A 20,693-nucleotide genomic window follows, 5' to 3' on the forward strand; every position below is an offset into this window, starting at 1 on the left:
GCCTTCGCACTGCAAGTGCTCGGGCCCTAATAATAATAAAAATTCCTGCAAATACAATAGGGCCTTCGCACTGCAAGTGCTCGGGCCCTAATTAGAGCAAACACAGAGTTTATTATGAAAAGATGGATTGTTTCATCAACATCAAGGTTTCTTTAAAAGGAAGTAAAAGCAAACAAGTAAATAAACTCCATCAGACATCATCTTCTCTCTGAACAGCTTTCATCCTCTCGTGGCAGCATACACGACATGTGTCTCCACCTCTCTCTCTGGTGGAAGAATTTGTCTTCTTCTTGCTTTGGGATGGAAGCTCAGTCTTGCAGACTTAATATCCAAGTTCTGTACATAAAAATATTTATACTTGTTGCGTTTAAAGATGCCACATATTATATATTTTTATCGCAGCTATTAATATCTACTTGGTGAACACAGAAAACATTCTCTTAACCGGTTAAATGTCTATACTATGAAACTATTGTGACAATCTGTAGGTGAGGTTGATCAACTGATACAAACCCAAAGAAAGAGTAACTATATCTTACAAGAATGCCGTATTGATCTGCTGAATAAATTCAGTGTATTTATACGTTTATAATTCATTAAATCAACCATACACGTTACAAAAACAGACTCTGTTTTATCAAAAGATTGATTGCTTTAGTACTGCGCAACATCACCATTTCTCCATCAGTCCAAAAGCAAACATGAAAATATTTATACTTGTTCAATCAATGAAGTAAAAATATACCAGTTGCAACTAATAATCATTCAAATAAGAGAAAAAAATCATTTACTTGAGTGTGATGTGGATTCTGTTCCTCATCTGGCGCTGATTGACAGAAGCATTTCATCTGGTTAGTGAACCATTATTGAAGAGTTTTGTGATAGATCTTTTAGATTTTGTGCAATTTAAAGCATAAATACCGGTTTTTAATGAGTGGATTTTGACAACCAGAAAGATGATGATCACTACGAGGACGAGGATTACACCTCCCAGAATCCAACTCGGCAGAGATGTTTCTCTTGTAGATGTAGATGTGTCTGAATTAACACAGAAGTCAGTCTTTATATACAGCAGCCTTCTACATCTAAACATGTTTTGATACTTTCCTTGGCTTATTTATCTAGTTTGTTTTTTAAAATTAAAAGAAAGAAAAGATTTAGCAGTCTTACCGTCAACCTGTAACGATGTTGCACTATAGATTATTATGTCGTTGTTTTGGTTAAATCCACAGAAATACAATCCAGAATCGTTGAAATCCACTAATTTGATGTTTAGAAAGATTATTGTGATGTTGGATGTCATATTAAATCTGCCATCTTTAAATCCATCATATAAAGTAGAATTTCCCTCAGAACTTGACATAGATGAGATTTTGCTAATATTGGGTGTGTTGTCCAGTTTGAACCAAAAAATATTAATGGGAACACTACTAAAGTTGGAACATCTTAGCGTGACTTCTTCACCAGGATGAACCTCCACAGTGAAGATCTCAGAGACAGACACACGGATCCAACCTGAAACAAACATGTGAATAATTCATGAATATCACATTAAACACAGACAAAACAAAGCTTATAAGCAAACTTAACAGCGTATTTCTGGTGGAAAACAGAAACAAAAGTAATAATTACTGTACTGAGCTGATTATTGAAGTGTACTCACTGAGGGTGCAGAGTACAGCCAGTGTCAGGGTGAAGTTCATGGTTGTGGTCACAGCAGGACTCCACCAGTGATGTTTGTAAGTCAACTGTGCTCCAGTGAGTGATGTCACTATAAGGAGGTGTGGTTCCCTTTTTCAAGACTGCACGCAGTGACAAAGATGATGGTTTTACTAGAAAAGGAATAAATTAATAAGTAATAAATAACATCATCAGCTCCTCATTTGAAAAAAAAAAAACATAATTAAACTCACTTGATTAGGTTAGTAGTTGTTTCTGATATTATTTTGACATTTGTGACAAATGATGTTCAGATGATTCCATCAGTGAGAGCTGGTGAGGTCTTATCTGGTCAATGGTAATAATAGGATTGATGTTAGGAAGGTGATGTAGGTTTACATGAATATCACAATGGAGATGGATGGAGTCTTCAACTGCTGCAGCTTTAATGTTTTCATGTGTGAAAAAATAGTCAAGTTTCCATGAATGTTCTGAACACATCCAACGACCATTTTGTAAATCAAGAGAGACATGAAACTTTGTTTTAAAGCAGCAAGTGGTAGCAGTGGGAAAGGATTTTATGAAAGTGTTTCACAGGTATACCACCGCTTTACAAAGCCATCAGAAGAAACTGCTGTTGATGTAAAAACATTTTTAAGGACTGTGGTGAGAAACAAATTCTGTGCAATATATTTAACACAGAAATGTAGGTATACATATAGAGACAGAAGATTACACAAAACATCAAACTGTCTTCCTATATGAAGTTGATTTGCTTGAGTTCATGTCTGCTCTTGTGATCATGTTTCATGAGGACATTACCGTTACATTGATGTTGAAAAGGATTTTACCAGTTTCACTGGTCTAAACCCAAGACAGCAACCAAGACAGTAAAAACTAGGTGCAGTCTTGACATCTAAACTCAGTGCAAAGTGTTTTGGTGCTTTGTGTAAATTACAACTGAGTGAAATATGTCATGTTTTCACTTGAATGGGCCAAATAAATGATTAAAAGTGATTATTATAATAACTAATTTTGGAGCTGCAGCTTCTTTGTCAACCAAACCTGAAACAGTGCTGAGATCAGACCAGCTGTTCTCAGACCTCACTGTGATGTCTCTTACTGTCAAACAAGTGATGCGTATCTCACTCCTGCCATCATAAACCCTTGTATATGTCAGGACTGGTGTGGTGAGGACCCAGATGCAGGAGAGCGAGGCAGGAGTTCGCAACAAAAAGGGTTTATTTTCCAAACCAAAAAACAAAGCGCTGCTTAGCAGGATCAAAAACACACGGAAACAGGGATAAAAAAACTGGAGCAAAAACAGGCAGGACACATGGAGGAAAACACAGTACGGAACCACAAGGAGCAAGGGAATGACAAGACCAGATATACACAGGGGATAACGACACACTGGTGCAGACAATCAGGGCAGATGGGACACAGGCGGAGCAAAACAGAAACAAACTGGGGGAAATGTCAACCACTGACAGTATACCTCAAACTCTTACAATAAAAGATGGACATGATATCTTTTACTCCTCTCTTCTCAAAGCAAAGTATGTAGACATTCAGAATGATTACAGACATGATGGTAACGACTCCACCCACAGGTCTTGTATAAACTGAAATTAAGGTGGCATCAAATGCACTTTGAGCTATATTCATATTTCCTCCACTGCTGGCACCAAACACAACATTTGCCTGCTGCTCTTTTCTTGCATTGCAACCACAAATACTGTGGCAAAGTTCAAGTCATCAAAGTCCAGGTTCTGTAAACAGCCTCAGAGCAGTTGCAGTTGCTCGTCTGCTGTTGAAATTGCACTCAAGCTTTAAAATTGTAACACAGCGTGTGCTACGGGGGTCACAGAGACAGCGGACACCGGGATCTTTGCAGGACTTTTATTTCGTTTACGTGCACAAACAATTCAGAGGCCTCGTCAGCCGAGCTGCTCGTCCCCTCTGGTCTGCTTCCGTCCTTCTCCCCTCTCCAGAGCCCACACCCTACTGAAATACACAGAGAGTGATTAGACACACCTGTGTACCGTCAGCTGTTCCAGCCGCGTCACCTGTGCGCCACTCCCCCGAACTCCCTCTCTCCCCTGCAGACCACGCCCCAATCCTGCACCCTGCCACATACCCCCATCGCCCGACTCAGGCCGGGGACCGTCCGGCCTAGCCAACCCCCCCCCCCCCCCTCGGAGCGGGAGAGGAAGTCAGGGGCCGCCATCTGAGCCCCCGGCCTGTGAACCACTCTGAAATTAAAGGGCTGTAAAGCCAAATACCAACGTGTGATCCGCCCATTGGTATCTTTCATGCGATGGAGCCACTAGAGGGCTAGAACTGCCTAACCTCCTTTTTGGTCTTGGGTCTTGGGCAGGCCGCAATCGCAGCTGTCTTATCTACCTGGGGACGCACCTGCCCGCCTCCCAAGTGGTACCCCAGATACCGTACCTCCCTCCGTCCAACCACACACTTCTTCGGGTTGGCCGTGAGCCCCGCCTGTCTCAGTGAACCGAGCACCGCACCCACCTGCTGCACATGCTCCGCCCAGCTGTCACTGTAGATGATGACGTCATCCAGATAGGCGGCAGCATATGCAGCATGCGGGCGCAGCACTCTTTCCATGAGACGCTGAAACGTGGCAGGGGCTCCGAACAAGCCGAACGGAAGTGTGCGAAATTGGTACAAACCGTACGGAGTGGAGAAAGCCGTGATCTCCTTAGACTCTGGAGACATGGGAATCTGCCAGTAGCCCTTGGTCAAATCCAGTGTCGTGAAAAAGCGAGCCGTGCCCAGCCGATCGAGGCATCGGGTACGCGTCAAAACGTGACACCTCATTCACCTTGCGATAGTCCACACAGAAGCGTATAGACCCGTCCTTCTTCCGCACCAGAACGATGGGACTAGACCAGCCACTGTGGGACTCTTCTATTACCCCCATTGCCAGCATGGCGTCCAATTCGGCCTTCACCACTTTGCGTTTGTGTTCAGGCAGACGATAGGGACGTGAGCACACCGTCACCCCCGGGCGTGTCACAATCTGGTGCTCTATGAGGTTTGTGCGTCCTGGTAAGGGAGAGAACACATCAGCAAACCGCTGCTGCAACGAGGCCAGGTCTGCCCTCTGGGACGCGGAGAGCTGGTCCCCACAAGCGAGCGAGGCTGGATTCGCCGAGTTTGGCACCTCAGGCCCCAACTCATCTCTCTCTCTTACCTGCGTCACCAGAGCGACCGGCACCGCCTCCCTCCAGGCTTTAAGGCGGTTGACGTGATACATCTGTGTCGCTCCACCCCTGTCAGGACGCACCACCTCATAGTCCACGTCCCCCACTCGCCGTGTGACCACGAAGGGCCCTTGCCTCTTGGCGAGTAATTTGGAGCTAGAAGTGGGCAGCAATATAAGTACTTTGTCTCCCGGAGTGAAATTTCTCAGCCTGGCTCCTCTGTTGTACAGCCGTTGTTGCCGCTCCTGGGCTGAGAGCAAATTCTCCCGTGATAGCCTCCCCAGTGTATGGAGTTTTGCTCTCAGCTCCAAGACTTGGACCATCCTCCCAGTTTTCCTTAACCAGGTCCAAAACCCCACGTGGTGTTCTGCCAAACAGCAGCTCAAAGGGGGAAAACCCTGTCGAGGCCTGGGGAACCTCACGCACTGCAAACAGCAGAGGATCAAGCCACCTATCCCAATTCCGAGCGTCCTCGTGAATGAACTTACGGATCATGGCCTTAAGCGTCCGGTTAAAACGCTCACATAAACCATCCGTCTGGGGATGATAAATGGAGGTCCTAACCGACGTAATGCCCAGTAATCCGTAAAGTTCCCTCAGTGTTAGTGACATGAACTGCGTGCCCTGGTCCGTCAGAATCTCTTTCGGGATCCCGACGCGGGAGATGACCTGAAGCAGCGCCCGCGCCACACTCGTTGCCGAGATGGTGCGCAGCGGCACTGCCTCTGGATAACGTGTTGCATAATCCGTCAGGACTAGTACAAAACGATATCCCTGTGCGCTCCGCTGAAATGGACCGATGAGGTCCATGGCGACCCGCTCAAATGAAACCTCCATTAATGGCAACGGCTGCAAAGGCGCTTTTGGCACAGCCGGGGAGTTAACTAGCTGGCATTCGGGACAGGAGGCGCACCAGCGGCGCACCTCCCCCCAAATGCCCGGCCAATAAAATCGGTCCATTATGTGTGCCAGTGTTTTGTCGCACCCCATGTGACCAGCCATCGGGTTATAATGAGCCGCCTGGAAAACCATTTCCCGGCGGTTCTTTGGTACCAACAACTGGGTAATAATCCGGCCAGATCCAGGCTCACTCGATATAACCTGTCCCTATTCAATGCAAAGTGCGGATATGTGAGCGCTGCATCAGGGCGCACCTTGTGACCATCAATTTGTATCACTTGGTCGAAGGCTGAGCGTAGAGTATCATCACGAGACTGCTCGAGTGGAAAATCTTCCATAGACTGCAGCGGGTCCCGCCGAGCCTCCGCAGGAGCCTCCGCGGGTCCTTCTCCCGCTCCGTCTGCAGCGTCGGACGACCTCGCGTCACCGCTGAGTACAGCGCACATACCGCTTGTCCCTGTCTGCCGTGATTGCATCCCCACACACTGACTCACCAAATTTCCAAACCCCGGCCAATCGAGTCCTAGAATCAGAGGATGCAAAAGGCGGGAGCTAACCGCGGCCTTTAATCTATGCTTTTTCCCCTTGTGTCGAATTTCCACTGGCACCACGGGGTACTTGTGCACATCACCGTGAACACACACCACCTCAACCCAGGACGACACATCCATCAAAGCCTCGGGTCGCACCAGGCTTTGGTGAATTACCGACTGCATGCAGCCAGAATCCACCAAGGCCGAGTGTATACCCCCACGGATCCTTACCGGAACCCGGTATGTCCCTCCTGAGTCTGGGGAGGATGCGGGCGGACCGGCCACCTGGATCACCTGGCCCACCTCCACCAGCGGGCAGTCCTGCCTGATGTGTCCGGGCTGGCCGCACCGCCAGCAGCCCTGCCCAGGCCCCCGCCGGGTCAGCTGGCGCGGGTGGAACCGGGTGCGAGCTCTGGGGAGGGGAAAAAGGAGAAGCATGATTATTCGTTGTCGGCGGACCCCCTGCCGCGGCGAACCTCCGGCGCGGCGCAGGAGTGGGACGCCTCAGTCATCTTCTGCAGGACGACCCCCGCAAAGGGAGCGGGCGGGCGACCACCCCGACCCCCCCTGCCTGCCTGCTGAGCCGCCAGCTCCTCCAGGGTGGCCGTCTGCCGCTCGGCCTGGTCCTGGAGCATGGCCGACATCTCCGCCATCGCCTGGGCGAGAGACGCTACTGCCAGCTCCATCTCCCCTCCGCGTTCCGCTGTCATTTTTATTGTGCCCCACGTTGGGAGCCACTGTAACACAGCGTGTGCTACGGGGGTCACAGAGACAGCGGACACCGGGATCTTTGCAGGACTTTTATTTCGTTTACGTGCACAAACAATTCAGAGGCCTCGTCAGCCGAGCTGCTCGTCCCCTCTGATCTGCTTCCGTCCTTCTCCCCTCTCCAGAGCCCACACCCTACTGAAATACACAGAGAGTGATTAGACACACCTGTGTACCACCAGCTGTTCCAGCCGCGTCACCTGTGCGCCACTCCCCCGCACTACCTCTCTCCCCTGCAGACCATGCCCCAATCCTGCACCCTGCCACAAAAATAAAATGCAGTATAAAATAAACGACCCAAATGATAAAGTCAGAATTTCACATGAAATTCCTGATATTATGTCGAGTGACCTTCACAGGCTGTGGTGAATAAATTCATATTTGAGTGGTTGTTGAAACATTTTTTCATCTGTGTCGATGTGTTTGATATGAAGTAGGTGTAGTAAATTACTACATCCGTGAAGTATGCGCTGAAGCTCATGACGGCATGAAGGGCAGACTGAAGTTCAGCCAGTGTTCTTAAGATTTAGTTACACGCAAAGACTCTTTCAGAAAAAGGGAAGATTGTGACAGAAAGAAATTGAGTTTGCCAAGAGTCTTCAGGTGTCCTCTGATTGGTCAAAGTCCTAAAGAAACGTGGAGACCATGATCTTATGAAATTCATCTCAATCTGACATAAGGCAGAATCAGTGATGTTGCAAAGTACAAACAGCTTGAAGTCTGCAAGTCCAGTGTTTTGTGCAGATCTGTAAACAGGTTCTGCTCAAAAATATATATTTTTTGTGCCTAAGTTGATAATTAATTATTATAACATTGCAGAAATCAGAAAAAATAGAATAGATCATACTAAAAGACTGGAGAGAAACCTTGGTTGTGAAAGTAGAACAGCTGGCTCCACCGTGCAAGCCACAGGTTTGTTTTATAAAACACACATACACTTTCCAAAATAAGGACAAGCAAACTATGAATATTAAATAATAAAAAAGAATAGCATAGATGGGCTAAATGATGAACATGTTATGGGGATTGAGGGGAGCCTGTCGATGGATTGGGTGACATTTGGGCCCTATCCAAGGTGAGGCCTGGGTTGTCGGTGTGAGATTCTGATGTCAGAACCTCATCTGCAGGGGCTTGTGTGTGGCTGGGTGCATGGGCTGCCATTTGTCTTTATCTCCCTTTATCTATCAGCATTTAGCAGATGGAGGAAGTGGTGCTATGGGGCTGCACAGGGTGGTGGTCTGTTGGGTCTGCTGCTCTTGGTGGTTGTTAGCACTGTCAGCACTGCAGTGCTGTGGACTGGGGCACAGTGGATGGAGCTGCCTTGTTGTGGCCCTTGGCCCCTGGATTCTTGCCCGGGCTTCCTGTTGGATGGGGTACAACCCTTGTGGGGGTGGTGGCCTCGGAGCTGCAGGTGCTTCTTGGGCTGGTCTCCCTGCTGTGGTCTGGGGCCAGCCGGCATTTATGTGCTCAGCAATAATGATACTATGATTAGTAATATTATTCATGTTTGCTGTTGATGTTAATATCTTTATAGTCACTATTACGATCATTATTATAAGTGTGTATTTACAGACTTGTGTACCTCTCCCTCTCTGTGTATATTTGTACGTATATTCAACGTGTACATGTATATGGGCCTGGAGGGCGTGGACCTCTTGGCCCCGCAGTCCACCCACATGCCGGGTGGCTGGTGGTCGGCTGGTCCTGGTCCGTCATCGTGGGTTTCCTGGCTGTCTCCTCCCGTGGTCATGGGGGTCCGTCCGGGGCTTCCCTCTGTCGCCGCTGGGAGGGGGCGGGCCTTGCTGGCGGGGGGTTTCCTCCTGTCCCTCTTCTGGTCCTCCGTGGGGCGGCTGGCGTCCTGAGTCCGGGTTTCTTCCTTGTCGGCTTCTGATCTCTCGGGTGGCGTGGTTGTGCCCTCCCTCCTCCACTATAGTTGCAGTTCAGGTACAGTAAAACTTTCTTTTCACCTTGCACACACACAATTACACAGACATACACACCTGCTCACTCATCTACATGCTCACCCCACAGTTTCGGGAACAGATAATCTCAGTAGTAGTCTTGATTTAGTCTTAGAGACCTGGAATGGTTGCTGTTTGTGCCTGTTCCCGTTTCTTTTTGTTTATTTTGTCTCTTCCTGAAATCCAACTAATCGACCCCCCTCATATATATATATATATATATATATATATATATATATATATATATATATATATATATATATACACTATAAGTATGTATACTGAATTATATGGACTTTGAATCCGGTTAAACTTTGCTTGCCAGTTCAAAAGTCACATAACATATAAGGATAAATAATATACATAAAGGAATAAAGAGAACAAAAACAGTAAGACTAGAATGGGGGCAGTAGAATATGTCTCTATATGAAAATGGTGGTGTCAGGAGGATGCTGCCTCTTTCTGGGCGGTACTTCCTCCTCCTCACTAGGTGTCTTCGGTCAATTTGATTTCATTGGTTGCTCTTGAATGAAGGCAGCGGCAGGTAGCTGCAGTGAGCTACAGAAATGTATAAACCAATAGCAGGATTTTTAACTCTATTCTGTGACAGACAGACTGTCTTGGTCTCAGTGAGGACCCGGGCAGCAGCGCTCTGAACTAACTGCAGCGTTTCAAACTCATCAAACATTACACACATCTGCATTGTTTAGAGATGAAGTTCAAGGACATAAAAGTAAACCACACAGACGTGAAACCTCATGATTACATGAATTTTATTGAAAAATATTTTTCCATCCCTCACATAGAAAATCAAGTGTATCTTCTGACAGTATAGATGACATGAGTCTCCACTGCTCTCTTGTCTTCAGGACTCCTGCTTCCTTTACTATCCGGGAAGAACATCAGTGGCTGAACCTGCTCCAGCACTGTTCGTCAGTGTCTCATCCAGTGTCTCACACCCCTCCCCCATCTGTGTTGAAGGTCACCTGCCAGCAGTTTTCCCAAACTACAGTAACAGCTCAACTCCCAATTGTATTATGAAACACTCATATCTAAAATCTTGTAGTTAACGATGAAAAAACACAATAAAAACACTATGGTTCATGACAAAATGAAAAAAACATCTCACCTGGTTTCTAGCATGGTTCAGTTCTTCCTTTGCAGCTAATTGGCAACATATAAAGTCATGTTAATAAAACTGCACTGAAAACATATTGGTGGTGAATTTTTTCCATCACACATGAGGATGTGCAACAAATCACATTGTCAGGTTTACCTGTATGAAGCTGCCAGATTTTAACAACCGCACCAACAAAAGCCATCATGAAGAAAGCAGTCAGACTGCCCAAAGTCACACTCAGGAGGTTTGTGTTTCCATCTTCTGCAAGAACAGACGTTAACAATCCAAAGAAAGATTATTGTTGATTATGAAACCTGTTCAATTAAGATAATCTTTCGAACAGAAGTCATTTTAATTCCTGTTTTAAAACCTGATCCGTCATTGGATTCATCATAACATGTAAACAGAAAAAAAATGTCCTATTGTCTGTTCTGTTTCCTTCAGGTTGTTTTCACTCCTTTAGGTTCAGGTTGAAGAGGCAGCAGCTTAAGCAAAGAGGTCCAGACCTCCCTCTAACCAGCCACCCACTCCACCTCCACCAGGAGGATATCGGGGATATCGAACCCTGACTTGCCTTGGGACCTTCTCCTGGCCGCCCCTGCTACAATCAGCTCCTAATGATTGAGGTGTCACGCAGACGTATCAGACGCCTGAAACACATCACTCGGTATCAGTCTTTACTCCCTCCTGGATAACTACATTTGTCACTCCAACACTGCGGTCAAAACTTTTTTCAGCCTCTTGTATGTTCAGTGTTCTGGATCTGGTCAAGTTGGTTTCTGCAGGATCTTTAATGGAGGGAAGTTGAACCCTCCTGGATCACCGCTCTTGAAGCAGATGGCTGTTCTCTCCAATCAACCTGATATTCAACAGTTTTCAGGTGGACACTGATAAAGACATTGTTGAGCTGATGTTTGTTGGGAGCAACTGATACTGAAGTAAAAGAAGATGAGAAACGGATTGACTTTCTGAACTAGTTTGATGTTAATTATCAGAAATGATTATCATATCCATCATATGCTTGAAATAATCTTTTAAATCAGATCATGTTGTTGATAGGAGTTAAACAAATTGGTTCAACTTGTGGAGTTATCCTATAGCTTAATATTTAACATTATCAGTTAGTGGAACCTGCCTGACGTTTCCTGAGTTGCACAACCAGATCAATGATGATGATATTACAGATGAGTCGGAGCACTCCGAGATCACAGTTTTATAATGTTTTGAGTCTCTTCTACATAATATTTCTGAAGTACTTTCTTCAGGATTATTAAAAGTAATACAATAATAAGAGAATATAGAAAATCTTTAAAGAAAAGGGATTTTGACTATCAGTGAAGGTGATACTGAAAGGACTACAGCAACATGAGCAAAATATTTAAAGCAAGCTTACTGTTCAAGTCCACTTCATTCTTGAATTCAGTAATACCTATAAAGAAAACATGGATATGATTTCATTCAGGCTTCTGTCACAAGAAAAACTACACAGATAAAGATCAGACATGAACACATTCTTACCTCCAACGATTAACTCTGTTGCATTATAAATGACTGTATGTTGATTTATGTAGAATCCACAGAAATACAACCCAGAGTCAGAGAAATCCACTCGCTTGATTTTTAGAAAGATGGTGCTGATGTTGGAACTCATCTCAAATTTTCCAGCTAGATATCCAACACAGAGTGAAGCAGGCTGATCAAGAGAGTACATGGAGGAGATGCAGCTGGGTTTAGATCGGTTGACCACTCTGAACCAGTCTGTCTGAGTAGGAACTGTGGAAATGTTGGAGCACAGCAGAGTGACATCTTCACCAGACTGGACCTCCAGAGTCTGAGACTCACACATCCAGCCTGAAACAATAAAACAAATACCAGAGACATCATCATAAGATCCACAAGTACAATTAATTTCGCACAAATTTCAAAGTTTAACAGGAAAAATTGATAAATACATTAAAAGAGATGGTTGTGTTTGATCATTCAAATAATGAAACATCGTTCTTACTGCTGATGCAGATAAACAAAACATCTGTCAAGGTGAAGCTCCTCATTCTGTGTAACTCTGTCACAGTTTGGCCACTTTGTAGTCTGGAGGTGGTTTCATTAGAAAGGGGTGTGGTTTTTGAAAGCTGGTGTTTGAAGGTTTGAGTTTCTGGTAACTTAACATCCGTAACAGTTATAGTTTACGAAAAACTTATCTTAATCAAGTCACATAGAAATTAATTAGAGACTAACTTATTCTGACTGAGTTTGTAAGTCAGATGGTCAAAAAGGCGAGATGAAAGATCAAGTTAATAACGTTATCTCTTGTGCGTTGGGAGAAATAGTTTCTGTTCGGTGGACTCAAGGGGCTGATATTCCCAAATAAAAGAAAAGGAACATAATTAATGAAAGTGTGACTACAGACAGGAGCAGTTTTAAATGTTTGAAGTGAATTTACTGATTCTGAGGACAGTAAGTCACCGGATTCTCCTGACTCCCTTATAGTGGAGAACATTTACAATAGTCTCCCATAAACAGCTGAGATAGACGCCAGCACTTCACTGTGACGTGACAAGAACCTCGGCAGATAGATGATGGGTGGATAAATGATTTTGTTTGAGCTCAAATAGATTTTTAGATTTTTCTTTAGATCTTTAGTGTTTTAATTGTATGATTCTTAAAGAGCAAGTAAAGTAGTACAACTGGAGATGAGTGGCCGTCAGGAACAACGTTTTAAATCAGTGGACTCGGTTGGTGATGAACATCAGGGCCAGAATTTGAGATTAATAGTCTGCAGAGATTCAGTGCTAGACTCAAAAAGACGGGTTCAGAGAGTTCAGCAGATCTAAACCCAGCTGCACCTCCACCACATTTGGTGATATTTCAGAAACTGAACGTGGCTGTTGTCTTCAGTCTACATAGTAGCAGATGAATCCCTTCGTAAACTGTGTTGCAGGGTCACCAACAATGCCTACGTGTAAAAGCCAACTCAGCTCTACAGTAGGTCCTGAAGGTTATGGGGTGAGTTCTGTGCAGTTAGACATTTGAGTGTCAACAGGTCTCCAATTAAACATGAGCAATAACTTTTTTAATTATCTCCCCAAATCATAGTTTTATGAACATTGTTTTTGCATAGTTAACTAAAAGGTTGTTTTTTTTTTTCAGTGTAACTTGTTTAAGCACTCCCATTTAGTTCATTTGAGAGACAACTGTAAACCACTCAGTACGGTTACATGCACATCTAAATCAAGCTATTGGAAACAATCTAGCTAAGGGATTAAACTGAGACCAAGAAATCCATTTATACATGCATGAGAAGACAATCTATTATTGAGGGAAGTGCTTTGGACTTTGCGATACCAGGTGGCGCCACACGCGCTTATTGTGTTGACGTTCTTCCGGTTTTTCTTTGTTGTTCGTCTTCTTCTCCTACTGTATTGATATTCTGGCTTTCACGGTGTCGTCACTCTCGGAAGGGGGAGTCCCGGGGCAGTCACTAGCTCAGTAACTAAGCATGGGTTACGTATACATGCCGGAATAACTTGAATTAGGATGCATTATCTGGCACTAATAGCTCGATCTCAAGAGCTTCAGTTCAGTTCGACTACAACCCGGCTAATGTGTATACATGGCTTTTAAATATTCAATATCAGTCTGATTAAGGCAACAATTGGACTTTGTGTTAGTGCATGTAAAAGTACTGACTGTCTTCAACAAAAGGCCAAGATCCTGGCATATTTCAGAGATGCTGCTGAAAGCTGCCCTTCAACAGAGGGGAGGGGATGTTGCCTGACATATGTCAAAATTACCACTTTTTTTAGTTTTTTTGGAGCTTTACGTGTCAGAACCACAGTCTCTGATAGAGCATGACACCCCCATAGACAATGCTGGAGGAGGGTTGAGTTCTCAGTTGGTCTCAGATTCTAAATGTTTCATGTCAGTGTGGTTTAAAGTGACTACAACACCTGCATTTTTCATTATTGAAGCAAATAGATGTATTTTATGTTCAGCGAGAAGAAGCCACAGTAAACTGATGATTAGAAAAACTCTCTCATCAGATGACCTGCTGAAGGAGGGAGGGGTGAGACACGTGTCACTTTACAGAAAGAGACAGCTCGGTGTGGTCTGAACTCCACTGAATGTGCAGAAAGTCTGAAAAGAACGTGTGAAAACTGATGTGCTGACTTTTGCTAAGGTAATTGTGGCAGGGTGGATTAGCTGCAGCCACTCAGGCTGACGGGACACAGGTGTGTCCCGTCAGCCTATCCACCCTGCCAGCCTTGATAAGGACTGGGAGACTGCAGCTGGGCAGGTGGGAGACTGAGGAGCTGCTGAAGGAAGCTGTGCTTGTGCACTGTATCTGGTGTTGGTGAAAAGCTGAAATAAAAGGGTCTGCACGAAACTCCGTGTCCTCTCCATCCTTCGGTCGGGCCCGTAGCATCCACCCTGCTACATCTGGCGCCCAACGTGGGGCCCGAAGAATGTTCGAGAGAGGCACGGAGCGGGCCCTGGACGCGCTCGCCCGGGCCATGGCGGGCATGGCGGCCGCCTTCCGGGACCAGGGCGAGCGGCAGCTGGCCGCCATAGAAGCCCTGGTGGCCGCGGGGCGACCCACCGCCCCTGCACCCCGTCTGAGGGCCGCCGCAGCAACGCGGGAGGAGCTGGCGGCGCCGCAGCTGAGAGGCCGGGAGGCAGAAGCTGCGGGCCGCCAAGCGACGGCTCCCGAGGCGGCGGGACCTGCGGAGCGACCCATCCCTGCACCCCGTCTGAGGTTCGCCGCGGCAGCGCTGGTGGCGCCGCAGCTGAGAGGCCGTGAGGCAGAAGCTGCGGGCCGCCAGGCAACGGCTCCGGAGATGGAGTCAGCGGCGGAGACGGAGACGGAGGGGGAGACGGAGGCGGAGACGGAGGCGGACCACCAGCCAGAGCAGGGCTGCGTTGCGGAGGAGGAGGAGGCGGCGGTCCCGGAGGCGGACCGGCAGCTGGCGCAGGACTACGCCACGGAGGAGGCGGTCCGGGGCGCACCGTGTGGCCCGAGGCCACCACGGGCCCGGCCAGGAGAGCGTCGTCCACGGCGACCGGGCCGACGCCGGGGTCGCCCTCCCCGACCGTTGCACTGGTCGGGCCGACGCCGGGGACGACCCCCCGACCAGGAAGCCCGGAGGGTTCCTCTCCCGCTCCGAGGGGGCGGGGGGGGGAGTATGCTCGGCCGGACGGACCCCGGCTCGAGTTTGTCGTTGGGGGTGTGTGGCAGGGTGGATTAGCTGCAGCCACTCAGGCTGACGGGACACAGGTGTGTCCCGTCAGCCTATCCACCCTGCCAGCCTTGATAAGGACTGGGAGACTGCAGCTGGGCAGGTGGGAGACTGAGGAGCTGCTGAAGGAAGCTGTGCTTGTGCACTGTATCTGGTGTTGGTGAAAAGCTGAAATAAAAGGGTCTGCACGAAACTCCGTGTCCTCTCCATCCTTCGGTCGGGCCCGTAGCATCCACCCTGCTACAGTAATATCAGCCTCTATCAAATTCGGCTCTGACCACAAACATCTACGGTAATCACTTACTGCTGTCAAGACACCGCGTTTATATTCTTTAACAGGTGCATGCAAAAGGAACAGCGTTAAATTTTGTTTTAACAAGGTGAATATGTCTTGGTTAAAGCCTGTTTTGTTTGTATTCTGACATTCATCTTTGTGTTTTTATGGGTTTTAATGTTGCTGGTCCCAGATTATAATCTTAATAGAAAAGATAAATAAATAAAAATAAATGAGTGGTGTAATGGAGGCCGAACCATAAAAGGACGCTGATGATGGTCATATAGTTGAGCAGAAACAAACAGTGAGGTGTTTTTTTCATATTTGTATCTCCTTTGCTTAACTGGATTTATTGAGAATTATATTTTTGCATTATCTCATTAGTATCCTGACAGAGTGCATGTGTGTATGAAAAGCACAAAGGTGAAGCTGTTTTGCCTGATAACATGATTGGGTACGTTTGTGGTGGACCATTATACCTGTTAATCTGCTCCCTCCCTCTGCCAGTTTCCACTGTGGTAACAACAGTTTTGACCAACAAGAACAAAAGCAGAAAATAACCTTCAGTTCTCATTTGAAAGTAGAACAAAGCTGTTTTACTTCAACACCAACGTGAACTCACACTGCATTTAGGGACCTATAAATAAAAAAACAAACAAACAAAAAATATCATCATATTTTTCATGTAGTTCAACTATCCGTCGTTCTATTAAATATAATCACCCTTTTACAAACCTTATGTATAATATCATACACGATTAACAAAAGATCTGCAATGTAACAACTGTACAAATGCATATAATTTCCATAGATCTGATTTTTAATTATTTATACATTTTTTTCTGTATCATTCATTTTGGATCCAGAAAGTAAATGTAGTAGGAAGCTGCAGATAAGGTTAATATTTATGAATCCATTAATCCATTGATCCATTTATGAAATACAGTTCTACATTTCTCAATAATTCATGAAGTCGAGGTCTAATAAGCGGCATTAGGCAGATTATCCTAAAAGCTCAATCTGTGTGTAAATTGATGCAGTTTAGCCATAGTTGAGTGTCAAAATTGACTTGATGCATAGTTTTAGCATTAAGATGTTTATCACAAAACACAAATGCCCCCAGAAATCTATTTTAATTCTTGGATGAAAGAAAATAAAAAGGATAAGGACAAAGAAGTCGAATACCTTGGTAAGTCACTTTATATTTTGACAGGAGGAGGGTTAATTAATCTCCTGGAACGTCTTCTGGGAGATGTTGCTGTTTAAATGTTCCTCAATCAAGCCAGCCACAGTTAATAGTTTAAATTAAGAATCCCCCAGAAACACATGTTTAAAAGCATTCAATGGCCATTACTGTCTTTTTTTTCCTTGGATAAACAAAGTCATGAGTTAAACCTTTCCGACAGCTGATGTGGGATATTTAATCCACCATGTCTGTTTGTACATCTTTTTTTAACAGCTCAATCATACAATTAACAGCTTAAAAAAATAATTTGAATTTAGAATTTAGAAATTCCGGTTCCATTATCAATATCACTTAACGATTCAGTTCCTCATCGGTTCTCTTATCGATTCTCAAAGTTATATATAGTACAAATGACTTTGGTTGCATTAACGCTTTCAAATATGCACCAATATTTTACACTCAACTTCATCTAAATAGAAGTTGGCTCAATCTGAAATACAGGAATATTTTGAAATGAACATTGTTACATAAAACACAATCGCAATGGTCAATGAGATTTTGTGCAGAAAATGTTTCAGCATGTTGAAGGTATTTCCCTCCTTTGATGTGATCACAGCTCAGCACGTGTTGCAACCAAGCACCAACCAAATCACTTGACGCTCATGTGGAACTAAGTTTTGTTGCAGTTCCTCAACTTCAATCATGAAGAGCGCAGATCTGTCCTGACTGCAGACATCATCAATGAAAGGTGACATTAGCAGCATTTCACAGAACTGTTAAAAGTTGCTGTTAAAGAAGCTTCATATTACATCAGTTCGACAAAGATATTAAAATGTACTTGATGAAGAGAAGACAAAATCTGAATCATTGAAATCTACACACTATTTAATTTCTGTGAGAGTCGGCACATAGACGAGGATCCGCGACTCAATCAACTGATACAAACCCAAAGTAGCAGTATTTATATCTAACTACAACACAGTCTTGAACTGATGAATACATGAACTATATTTATGTATTTATAATACATATATATACCATAGAAATCACAGCAACACAGAGTTTATTATGAAAAGATGGATCGTTTCATCATCATCATGGTTTCTTTTTAAGGATGGAAAAGCAAACAAGTAAATAAACTCCATCAGACATCATCTTCTCTCTGAGCAGCTTTCATCATCTCGTGGCAGCATACACGACATGTGTCTCCACCTCTCTCTCTGTTGGAAGATTTAGTCTTTTTCTTGTTTTGGGACGGAAGCTCAGTCTTGCAGACTTAACATCCAAGTTCTGTAAATGAAAATATTTATATTTGTTTAATCAATTAAGTAAAAATATACCAGTTGCAACTAATAATCATTCAAATAAGAGAAAAAATAATTTACTTGATTGTGATGTGGATTCTGTTCCTCATCTGGAGCTGATTGACAGAAGCATTTCATCTGGTTAGTGAACCTTTATTAAAGAGTTTTATGATATTGAACTTTTAGATTTTGTGAAACTTAAAACATAAATATACCGGTTTTTAATGAGTGGATTTTGACAACCAGAAAGTTGATGATCACTACGAGGACGAGGATTACACCTCCCAGAATCCAACTCGGCAGAGTTGTTTCTCTTGTAGATGTAGATGTGTCTGAATTAACACAAAAGTCAGTCTTTATATACAGCAGCCTTCTACATCTAAACATGTTTTGATACTTTCCTTGGCTTATTTATCTAGTTAAATTAAAAGAAAGAAAAGATTTGGCAGTCTTACCGTCAACCTGTAACGATGTTGCACTATAGATTAGTATGTGGTTGTTTTGGTTTAATCCACAGAAATACAATCCAGAATCGTTGAAATCCACTAATTTGATGTTTAGAAAGATTATTGTGATGTGTGATGTCATATTAAATCTGCCATCTTTAAATCCATCATATAAAGTAGAATTTCCCTCAGAAACTTGCATAGATGAGATTTTGCTAATATTGGGTTTGTTGTCCAGTTTGAACCAAAAAATATTAATGGGAACACTACTAAAGTTGGAACATCTTAGCGTGACTTCTTCACCAGGATGAACGTCCACAGTGAAGAACTCAGAAACAGACACACGGATCCAACCTGAAACAAACACGTGAATAATTCATGAATATCACATTAAACACCGACAAAACAAAGCTTATAAGCAAACTTAACATCGTATTTCTGGTGGAAAACAGAAAGAAAAGTAATAATTACTGTACTGAGCAGATTATTCAAGTGTACTCACTGAGGGTGCAGAGTACAGCCAGTGTCAGGGTGAAGTTCATGGTTGTGGTCACAGCAGGACTCCACCAGTGATGTTTGTAAGTCAACTGTGCTCCAGTGAGTGATGTCACTATAAGGAGGTGTGGTTCCCTTTTTTACTCGCCTAGGCTGCACGCAGTGACAAAGATGATGATTTTAGTAGAAAAGGAATACATTTATCAGTAATAAATAACATCATCAGCTCCTCATTTGAAAAAAAAACATAATTAATTCACTTGATTAGGTTAGTAGTTGTTTCCGATATTATTTTGACATTTGTGACAAATGATGTTCAGATGATTCCATCAGTGAGAGCTGGTGAGGTCTGATCTGGTCAATGGTAATAATGGGATTGATGTTTGGAAAGTGATGTAGGTTTACATGAATATCACACTGGAGATGGATGGAGTCTTCAACTGCTGCAGCTTTAATGTTGTCATGTGTGAAAATGTGCAGGCTTTAGCAGACTGAATGTTTTGATGAATGTTCTGAACACATCCAACGACCATTTTGTAAATCAAGAGTGACAGGAAACTTTGTTTTAAAGCAGCAAGTGGTAGCAGTGGGAAAGGATTTTATGAAAGTGTTTCACAGGTATACCACCGCTTTACAAAGCAATCAGAAGAAACTGCTGTTGATGTAAAAACAGTTTTAAGGACTGTGGTGACAAACACATTCTGTGCAATATATTTAACACAGAAATGTAGGTATACATATAGAGACAGAAGATTACACAAAACATCAAACTGTCTTCCTATATGAAGTTGATTTGCTTGAGTTCATGTCTGCTCTTGTGATCATGTTTCATGAGGACATTACCATTAAATTGATGAGTTCCACTGGTCTAAACCCAAAACAGAAACTAGACATACAGAAAGGGATTCATTAATTTCTATTCATATATCAGTATCCTCTGATGACCTGTAATTCACAGTTCCACTGGTCTAAACCCAAAACAGCAACCAAGACAGTAAAAACTAGGTGCTGTCTTGACATCTAAACTCAGTGCAAAGTGTGTTGGTGCTTTATGTAAATTACAACTGAGTGAAATATGTCATGTTTTCACTTGAATGGTCCAAATAAATGATTAAAAGTGATTATTATAATAATAACTAATTTTGGAGCTGCAGCTGCTTTGTCAAACAAACCTGAAACAGTGCTGAGATCAGACCGGCTGTTCTCAGACCTCACTGTGATGACTCTTACTGTTAAACAAGTGATGCGTATCTCACTCCTGCCATCATAAACCATTGTATACCTCAAATTCTTACAATAAAAGACAGACATGATATATCTCACTCCTCTCTTCTCAAAGCAAAGTATGTAGAAATTCAGAATGATTGTCTCTGAGAAATTATGGTAACGACTCCACCCACGGGTCTTGTATAAACTGAAATTAAGGTGGCATCAAATGCACTTTGAGCTATATTCATATTTCCTCCACTGCTGGCACCAAACACAACATTTGCCTGCTGCTCTTTTCTTGCATTGCAACCACAATTACTGTGGCAGAGTTCAAGTTGCAGTTGCTCGTCTGCTGTTGTTTGAGAAAATGCTGCAGA

The 20,693-nt window shown here is 44.0% G+C and overlaps 1 protein-coding gene across 1 annotated transcript; it reads right to left on the bottom strand.

Annotated features, from left to right (window-relative positions):
• Positions 1-219: 219 nt before the first annotated feature.
• Positions 220-1,703, bottom strand: LOC133420456 (T-cell surface glycoprotein CD8 beta chain-like). Its single transcript, XM_061710149.1, has 5 exons — positions 1,664-1,703; positions 1,171-1,515; positions 922-1,038; positions 792-826; positions 220-336 (listed from the first exon to the last, which is right to left on the bottom strand). The coding sequence occupies exons 1-5, from the start codon at positions 1,701-1,703 to the stop codon at positions 220-222; spliced, it is 654 nt and encodes a 217-aa protein (XP_061566133.1).
• Positions 1,704-20,693: the final 18,990 nt, after the last annotated feature.

The sequence above is a fragment of the Cololabis saira genome, chromosome 20 (genome assembly GCF_033807715.1).
Source record: "Cololabis saira isolate AMF1-May2022 chromosome 20, fColSai1.1, whole genome shotgun sequence".
In the NCBI taxonomy this organism is placed as follows: Eukaryota; Metazoa; Chordata; class Actinopteri; order Beloniformes; family Belonidae; genus Cololabis; species Cololabis saira.

Bases quoted from the DNA above. Each gene is read 5' to 3' on its own strand.
- LOC133420456 (XM_061710149.1), bottom strand. From the start codon at position 1,703: ATGAACTTCACCCTGACACTGGCTGTACTCTGCACCCTCA. The intron at 1,516-1,663 runs GTGAGTACACTT...TGTTTGTTTCAG, and splicing joins GGCTGTACTCTGCACCCTCA to GTTGGATCCGTGTGTCTGTC. The intron at 1,039-1,170 runs GTAAGACTGCTA...GTGTTAATTCAG, and splicing joins AACATCGTTACAGGTTGACG to ACACATCTACATCTACAAGA.